Source organism: Pagrus major, chromosome 18 (genome assembly GCF_040436345.1).
Source record: "Pagrus major chromosome 18, Pma_NU_1.0".
NCBI classification, from domain to species: Eukaryota; Metazoa; Chordata; class Actinopteri; order Spariformes; family Sparidae; genus Pagrus; species Pagrus major.
In genome coordinates this window covers 15,623,296-15,633,175 of record NC_133232.1, presented here as the reverse complement: position 1 = coordinate 15,633,175, position 9,880 = coordinate 15,623,296, and the positions used below count along the sequence as shown (strand labels likewise).

The window sequence follows — 9,880 nt, the reverse complement described above, 5'->3', positions numbered from 1 at the left end:
TGTGTGTCCAGCTTTGTGTTTCTTTGTGTTTTGTGTATCAGTATAACCAGTCCTGGGTGAAGCTCCACAGTGTCTGTGTGAGGAAATGAAGGGCTGAGTTCATAGAAAGATCAGCTCTGAATAGACTTGCAGTGTGCCATCTGTTCTGGGAGCTTCCAGGTTACTTGAGTAACATGAAGCATAGAGTAAAACCTCCAAAGTGTCATGTAGCATATCGCTGACTGCGTTTCAACACCTTCAATGACCTGGATCACAGCCTCAAGTCTCTAACCCACATGGCTGACTGTATCTTAATCAAACTGTTTCAAGCTGAATTTAGTGGCTGCAGGTATTTGGTCATAAACAAAAGTATTGGACAAGTTAAATTTGTAGTGGCAAATGAGAAGTTCAGGTACAACCAAAGTTATTAGAATTTACCCTGACTGAGTACCACTCAATTCTTTAGAGACATGCTACACCCTCTGGTTTGCATCTTTGAGGGGAAGGATTCATTCTGCAGCAGGATAATGACTGGAAATGACCTAAAGGTTTGTAAGAACTATTTCAAGGCCAAAGAAGACAAAGGAGTCCTGACTTTCTTCCATGCTAGCTCGAGTGTATGCTTTTTTGAAATCCATGGACAAAGATTCAACTTTTCACTCAAATTGTTAAGATGATATTATCATTTGTAATAATAAAAAAAAATAGTATTACATTTGAAACAAATGCAAAATAGAAGTATGGTCAAGCCTTCAACATATACAGTCAACAAAGTGCTGGTCTGATAAATTGCTATCCATCGAGCCACACTGCTAACCTGCCTAAAAATCAGTTAATGTAGGATTAAGATCTAACTTAAACTTCAGTCATAGAAACTAAGTTTAGCGCTAGTGGCTCATTCATCTCACCCATTTTGAAAGAAAGACCCCATAGACCACAGGTATGAGACAGTATTCCACATTTTATTTTGGATATTACCATAGCTATATATAAATTCTGACAACAGGTATCAACTACAGAATAATACACTGAATATTTCTGTCAGTTCCAGCTCATCTTTTTTTTCCTTTTTCTTCCTCTGTTATGTTTTGGTCCAGTAACATTTCTGTGGCCGCTCTGTGTCATTGAATGTCAAACATTGAAACACATGCACGTCATTCACCTGGATACAGCTGAGTAAGACAACAGTCAAAGAGACCTGACAGTATGAATAGAATTGTGTTGTTTTTCTCACACGGCTTTTATTTTTAGCTGAGACACCCATACAGTATTACTATTATCATAAGGCTAGATTACTGTACAGCTATGCACCAAAAAGTTCACTCCGCTGTTCTAGGTAAAGAGCACCATATTTACAACTCTATGCACATTTGGTTTTTTAAAAGAAAACTCAGACAACAACCAAAGAGAGGAAAAAATATTTAAATCATAGCTTTCCTTTTTTCTTTTCAGTCCAATGTGGCCGTTATAAGGCTGCACATGTCTGGAATTTAAAAAATGTAACTAATGAAAATGTTTCTGTACAGATAGCTGCAACACACAGTATAGCTTATTGCCAATGCCCTTAAAGAATTTCCCCATTTACCCTTTCCTTTCTTTCATTTGTTCATCTCTTGGCCAGCTCCGTTAGGGCTGTCACAAGTCACAAACGTTTTCTCCTGCACAGGTGAGGTCACACTGATTTACCTGGTGCACACACACACTTCCTTTCAACCAGTGAGACTTCACACAGGCCCCTGTCGACATTTTCAAACAGCAGATTGCTCAAAATAAATGTACAAGTTTTAAAAATAAACTTTACTTTTCATCATAATGTATATACATACTCAATACATGACTCAACATGCTGCACCCACATGTACAGTGCACTTTGGGTGACATGTGGGTGCAGATGGGACTTCAAGAAACCAGCAGAGGTCAAAACAGATCAGACTACTTGGGTATTGGTAGTGTTTTTCCACACAGAGCCACACACAACTACTGTAATGTTCTCTATCAGCAACACATTGAAAAAAAATACAGTAAATAAGAATATCTTATTTGAAATATATATATGGTCAGCAGTAACATTTCAAACTTGTTGGTGATTAGCATTGTCTTGCTACAGAATCAATATAATACCTGTTTGCTGCCACAGTGGAGTGCACACGCTTTAACAAACCAGTTTTTTCTCCAGGTCCCATTTATTCAGCTAAAACATGCTGCCTCAAGGAAGAGACACTCGTCCAAATTTAAAGGGGTTCTGACAGATAATATGTTGCAGTTGTGAATGTATGGAGCTTAAAGGATTCTAGTGAATATCATTTTTTTTGTTTTTAAACAAAACAACATAAAACGATTGTCTGACTGGAATATGGAGTCCAGACTGGAGTCAAAATAAAAACAATGACAGAAGTGGTCAAAGATACCTGCATGGATTCACATATAGTGGCTTCACAAAGTATTTGGACCTGTTCACCTGTTGCACAATTTATTTTGTTGTAGGTTTATTTTTAAATGGATAAAATTGCATTTTTGTCAAAAAATTTGCCCTCAATAACCCATAACGGCAAAGTGAAAACAAGTTGGATTTTTTTGCAAACTCATAAAAAATGAAATACTGAAATCTCTCAATCTCTCAAGTACTCTTACCCTTTGTGGTGGGACTTGAAACTAAGTTGGTCAGGTGCATCCTGTTTGCTTTAATTATCCTTGAGAAGTGTCTAGAACTTGAGTGTAGTCCACCTGTGGCAAATTGAATCGACTTGGACACAGTTTAGAAAGGCACACACCTAAATATGCAAGGTCCCACAAGTCACACACTGCATGTCAGCACAAAAACCAAGTGGTGACCTAAAGGTTAGAGAAGCGAGCTTGTGGGCTCCAGTTAAATCCCCTTGACTGGCAGGTTGAATCTGAGTGGGGAAAGTGCCCTTGAGCAAGACCCTAAACCCCAACCAGCTCCAGTGGAGCCCCTCTGAGGCTGATATTGCATTGGACTGGTCACATCTTTATAAACACTTAAAACATATTTAATGCTTTGAGTGTTCCCACGAGCACAGTGAATAATTGTGAAACTGAAAAAGTTTGGGACCACCGGGACTCCTCACAGAGTTCGCTGTCCAGCCAAACTGTAAAACCAGGCAAAAAGATCCTTGGTCAGGCAGGTGACCAAGAACCCAAAAGTCACTCTGAGAGCTTTGAAAGCTTTGGAAGTCTTCTGCAGAGATGGGAGAGCCTGCCAGAAGGATGACCATCTCAGCCAAGACTCCATCAAGCAGGCTGTTATACAAGAGTGGCTTGAAAGAAGCCACTGTTGAGTAAAAAGCATGACAGCCTTGGAGTTAACCAAATGGCATTTAAAGGACTCTTTGAACTCTTTGGTCAGAACTCTAAGCATTCTGGCAAACATCAGGCAATGTTCATCACAAGGCTAATACCATCCCTACAGTGAAGCATAATGGTGGCAACATAATGGTATGGTCATAAATATGCGAATGCAGGCTTATGACTACTGCCCTGGCCGAGGTCCTTCAACAAAACTTGCTCAGCACAACAATGACATGAATCATAGAGCCAAGACAATGCTCAAGTGGCTTTGGACCAAGTTTCTCACTGTCCTTGAGTGTCACAGCCAAGGTCCAGACTTAAACCCCACAGAACATATGTGGAGATCACGGAACGTTTCCCATCCATACTGACAGAGCTTCAGAGGATCTGCCAGGAAGAAAGGGATAAACATCCCAAATCAAGGTGTGTGAAGCTTATAAATACTTTCCCAAAAAGACTCAAAGTTGGAATTGCTGCCAAATTGGCTTCTACAAATGCTGAATTCAGGGTCTGAATGCTTATGTAAAATGATTTTCAAGAAATGTTTCAACATTCCCAAAAACATGTTTTCACTTCATTATGGGATACTGAATGTAGACTGATGGATAAAATGGTAATTTGATCAATTTAAATTAAATCTACAAAACAAAGTGTGCAAAAGTAAAAAGGTCTGAACACTTTCTAAAGCCACTGTATAAGTAATCCACCACTACTACCTAACACTCAGAGGGTAGCAGAGGTTAGAGGTGAAGGAGGGAAGGATGTTGTTGGCAGGAAAGTTTCTGTTGTCTGCAATAATATTGAGAGCTACTGTGCCCTCCTCATGTCAGCTGCCTGCTATAGTGCAACACTGCAACTATCCTGATAATTTGATTTCAAGTGCTCCATTTTTGAAGTAATCTGCACTGTGATCACCCACGACCACAGTATAATGGCTAAAAAAATCAGACATTTCAAGAATCAAAATGTTTTGAGAAAAAGCATGGTGTTCTGAGAATAAAGTTGTACAAAAAATAACATATAATATCACAAGAATAAACTTTAAAAAGTCAAATTTCAAAAGTTAAGTTATAATTTATCTAAAAAGGCATACATACATACATACATATGTCATACATGACATATTTTAACATTAAAGTTATAGTTTTATAAGAAAATTGTCATATTAGGGGATTAAAGTCAGACGCTAAGAGATGAGTTTGTAATTTTAGAAGGGAAAAAATGTGTATTTCTCACCTGTAACCTGTTATTAAGAACTTACTTCAATTTAAACCAATAAAGGTTTTTTGGGGGAAAATTACAACTTTAAAATGTTAAAACTTTATTATCATTATTATTATTATTATTACTTACTTACTATTTTAATTACTCATTCTTACATTGTTTAGACTTTGTCTGATTAAATTACTACTATTTTGTACTTCTTTTTGGATAATTTTGACTTGATGCTCAAAACATTAAAACATTTTCTCAAAATATTTTGATTTTTGGTTGTTTTTTTCTACACAGTTCTCTATTCTTTCAAAAACTTCTACCACTGTGTTTTTATTTAGATCATAAAAGTTAAGTTGCCCTTCAGAAACTGAAATCTGAAGGGCATTAGTGAAACTAACCTGAAGGGCAGTAAGGGGGACATAAAATAAGGATGACATGAAAAACTAAATGAAAAACTTACTAAACACAATAATAAATGTAAAAAATGACAGATACCTCAGACATATGAACAGTGAGCAGAGCACAGAACACATTAAACAAAGTGACAGTGAGATCCAGTGGAGCCACAAAGCACTCAGAGCTGAGACCAAAGCAGCAGAAGGCAGGTGTGTTGGTGGTGAGCTGATATGAGATCAGCTATCTGCTACAGTGAAACACAAGACGAAGTTAAAAGGAGCGGGAGTGTGCAGAGGGACAGAGAAAAGGTGGAGAGGTGAACATGGAGGGAGAAGCTTGGTTTTCAGCTGGTTGTGGTGGGTGGGTTGTGGTGGGTGGTCTATGGTCCATAGAGGGTCAGGGGGCTTCAGATGACCTGGCAGCAGCTGGCTGGAGCTGAGGTACAGAGCAGGCCATCCCTGGAGCCTCTGCCCCGCTGGATGTTGACAGAGATGGTCTTCTCACACAGAGGTAGTTGAAGCATGCCGTTTTTCAACGCGCTCAGGTTGCTGTGAGTGTCCCTGCTGCCCGGAAGGCCCGGGGGGCTGTGCGCCGTTGTTTTACGGTGGTGGTGCTGCACGGCGTGGGTGCGAGGCAGGGTGGTAGCCGTGGTGGGGAGAGTGATGGTGTCCAGGCTCCCGGTGGAGCCAATGCACATCCTCCAGGTTGATTTCTCCTGGATTTTCACACTCCCTCCTGAGAGGCTGCGAGGGTCTATGATGAACTTCCCCCCTCCTCCTCCTCCGCCACCTCTACTCCCCCGCCCGCTGCGGTGGTGCTGCAGCTGGGAGCTGAGGCACAGACTCATTAGCTTTAGGCTCTCTACCAGCTCGGTGGAGCGGCTGGCCGTACGGGAGGAGCGGGGCAAGGAGCTGAGGGAGGGGCTAGTAGTGCTACTGTTGTTGCAACAACTGGAGGGGCTGTCTTGTCCTTTGTTCCCCCCTCCTCCACCCCCACCCCCCCCCTCCATCTCCTCCACCCCCTCCATCTCCATTCTCACCCCCTCCAGGAGGACTCCCCCTGTCTGGCCCAGAGGTTCCCCCTCCCTCTCCTGGAGGTTTACTCTGTCCTGAGCTGCTGCCTCCCCCATTGCCCCCAGAGCTTCCAGGTGGCCCCTCGCTGCTGTCCCTTCTGTTCCAGCCGTAACCAAAGCCAGAGTCTTTATCCAGACGTCTTCGGTGGCTCTCTGAGTCATCATCACTCGTCTCAGAGCTGGAACATGACGACCCTCTCCCCTGGCTCTTGCGCCGATGGTAGCGCTTCTGCGTGGAGCCCGGGGACGAGGAGGAGCCAGCCCCAGAGCTCAGGTTGCCAGCATTTCCAGCCATGTTCATCTTGAGACGGCTGAGTTTGGGCGGCAGGCCCTCGTCCATGTCAAAGTCGTCGTCTGACTCGCCCTCCTCTTCAAAGATCTGGTTGAGCACCGGGGCACTCTTCCTGGAGGTGAGGCGATTGGTGATAGAGGGGGGCTTACGGCGCAGGATCACCTGGGTTGGTAAGGGAGACGGGTCCTGCTCTTCTTCCTCCTCCTCGTCCTCCTCCACCCTGAAAAAACATGATTGATTTGACTATGTACCAGATAGGCAGGAGCTGCAGTGATCAATCGATCAATCAAACATTTTTCACCATTTTCTGACAATTAATTGCAGCCCTTAAAACCATGGTAGACTATTTGGACAAGCGGGGCTGCAACTAACAGTTATCTCCATTGTCTTCCACTTCTTCGCCTGATTAATCATTGGATTGCTTGGGCTTTAAAATAACAGAAAACGGTGTGAAAAGTAAATCATAGTTTCTAAGGACCCAGGTGAAAACTTTGTTTTGACTAAATCAAAGTTCAAAACCCCAAACATATTCAGATCACATGATATAAAACAGAGAAATGTGGCAAATCTTTACATTTGAGAAGCTCTGACGTCGTTTCCTTAAAAATGTACTAATTATTATAAAAAACAGACTTAACATTTGATGCCTATTCTGGTTCCACGCGTTGTGTCATTTACTTCTTTTTCGTTCAGTTATAATGAATTTTTTTTTTTTTTTTAAAACAACACAAAACAACAAAATTCCAATTCCAAAGACTGAATACGTATTTGTCAGACCTGAACAGGCAGGTTCGCTGCTTGGCTGCTGCTGAGGTGGAAGGAGTCTGTGCCCTGATGGTTCCAGAAGCAGACCCAGGAGCGAGGCCCGAGGCGGCAGCACAGGCTCCCTGGAATGGGATGGAAATAAAAAAATGAGACCAGCCACATGCATCAGAATAAATTAAAAAATAATGATTAGTACCCAGTGTGTTCATTTAGAAGCAGAACTCAAAATCATGCATGAATAGACTTCAGCCGTCCTTGAAACAAACTCACCCAAACACAGCCTCCTTTAAGATTTTTTCCCAGTGGAAATTGAAAAGGGTGATGATAATGAGTGTACCTGTGTTGGTGGTCCTGGAGAGTCAGTCACTGTTGTTTCCTCTCGTCGGCCCAGCTCCATCAAGCCTTTGGAGCGATGTCCGTTGAGCAGGTTCTCTGCGCTGCGGGCTGGGGACTGAGGGCCTCCAGCATGGGAGATGGAGGAAGCTGCCAGGCTGTCCTCTATGTCCTGGTGCATGTCAACTCTGGTGGGCCATGACTGCCTGTAGAGATAAGACAGAGGAGATTTAATTTGGAGTTTCATGCATTTTTAAGTTTTCTTAGGTCTTTGGTGATTAAAAGGCTTCTATCGGCTCTGGCGGGAGACTTTGAACACAAGATTTACTGTCAATTTCTTCCCTCCTCAAGTGACTTTTGCAGTTATCAGCAAGTAAAGACCTTCTCTCAGTTAGTTATGGTAGATTATATAGACAAATATAGACAATTTGCAAGGGAGCAGATAGTGGAGGGAGATTGCACACGACTTCAAAGATGCGGTGAATACGTTGTTCCACTCAAATATTCAAATGTTATACAACACCATCATTGCCCTCAATTTTCTTAAATGGAAATCAGGACTCTTGACCTAATCAGTCCAACAGAAGTGATTCTGATTACAGGTCATTTATGTCTGCGCTTTGTTCAGTATCTGTCATTGTCTAAGAGTGCCACACTCTAACCACACTGTAACTGTTTTCATTGTTAGTTAAACTGCACCTACTCCATTCACTGACTGTGAATGATGCACCAATTAAACACAGTCTGCCTAGACCATGGAAGAAAGAAGGAACGGAGGTTGAAAAAGCCAATCAGTCGGAATCAGAGGGGAGAGTGACCTGTGATGGTCAGCATCTGTAAAAGCTGAATATCAGTTTAGCTGAGTTAATGCAGAAAATAGTGTCATCCTGTGTACTGACAGCCAGCAACTGACAGATAGATAAAAGCAGAACTGCTAAACAACATTTCACAAAGTGTGTGAGTTTATAGGAGAATCATCATCACAGTTACATAACTACACATGCAGTATTTTTCACTCTGTGACTGTTTACAATGTCTCTATGTACTGCTTGAGCTGAAGCCTTGAGCAGAAGACAAGTGACTTTCACCACTTCCACACAGGTGGCAGGATGTTTGTTGTGGTGCAGTTACCATGGTTTTTGTCATATTGACACCTACATCACAATGTGTATTTGTCTGATTTCAACTAACAGTGATTAAGTGCTGGTTTTGCTCTGTTCTTTTTAACGAGGAAAGAACAAGTTCAGTGCTGGGAATCATTAGCCCTCCTGATATGTGATGCATACATTAGCTTGGCATTGTTGTTTAAAAAAAAATAAAAAATACAGAAAGCAACAAAAAAGAAAACTTCTGTATTTTCAGTGCAGTAAGATATTGACAAAAGTTATTTTGGTCTCAGTATTGAAGAGCATGTATCATGACAGCATCTGATGAGATCCATATCAACATTTAATTAACCAATGTACTCGATATGACAAAAACAAACAATTCTACAGCTTGGCAGACTCCTGGAATTGTGTTGAGAGGAAAGAGCTCAAACAAACAGTGAGACCAAGTGATCCACTGAAAGTGCACAACAGCCAGAAAACAATGAATCATACAAAAGGCATGGCTAATGAGCAAACAGCTCAACACAAACAAATGCCCTCTCACTTACTCAAGCTCATATTTGCATAGAAAGCACATCTTACAAACACAGACATCCACATTAAGATGGACAAATCTGAATAAACTGTTGCATTTATACCTGGTTCTCTGGTCGTTTGCAACATATCTAGTATGTACAGAAATGATAAAACAAAACTGAAAAAGACAAACTATTCTTCATCATTTTTCAGTCTTCAAATAACAATAATAAGTTATGCATTACAGCAATTAAGTTAGGAGTGAAAACAGAAGCTGTATCAGGAAAACATCCATTTTGTTGCATCTTCTATGCTGCAAAGTCATCTGACCACTTAAACATAAAAATATAGATGAATGATTACACCTGCGCTGTGTAATTGGCTGTACTGAAATTCAAAATTATGAGAGCAAAAAGTCTTACACCTCATCTACACTGGCTGTGCATCAACAGCAGCCATCCACACTACAGTGACAGACTACATCCACCCTGAAGTACCTCATTTTCAAGTTCCATTTACTAATGTCTAAAATTCTAACTTTGTGTGGAATGTGGACCGAAGGCAAAGAGAGACTAGTTTAAATCCAGCCTTCGTATCTTGGACAAGGCCTGACAACCACACACATATATATAAGCCTATACACACACAGTTGCATGTAAATGTAACTGATAGGGGCCTTACTCACAGTAAGAGACACAACTTCTGTTTTAGCATTATTTAAATACCTGACTCAAAATCCGGTTTTGGGGATGTGGGCAAGTTAGTGCACAAGCAAGTGTGTGTGTGCCTGGGAATGTGTAGTAGAAGGCCTGGCAGTGGAATAGGCCCTGGTATGTGGGTTAGCCGGAGCCAATCAGCAGAGGCCCCCCCTTAAACACATTAGTTACTACCTTT

The 9,880-nt window shown here is 41.5% G+C and overlaps 1 protein-coding gene across 1 annotated transcript in view; it reads right to left on the bottom strand.

Annotated features, from left to right (window-relative positions):
- Positions 1-920: 920 nt before the first annotated feature.
- snrka (SNF related kinase a) overlaps positions 921-9,880 on the bottom strand; it is a 62,415-nt gene continuing 53,455 nt past the window's right edge. The window contains 4 exon segments of the mRNA XM_073487602.1: positions 921-5,920; positions 5,922-6,483; positions 7,041-7,150; positions 7,366-7,567. Coding sequence (XP_073343703.1) covers positions 5,306-5,920; positions 5,922-6,483; positions 7,041-7,150; positions 7,366-7,567 — 1,489 coding nt within the window. The 3' untranslated portion in view covers positions 921-5,305.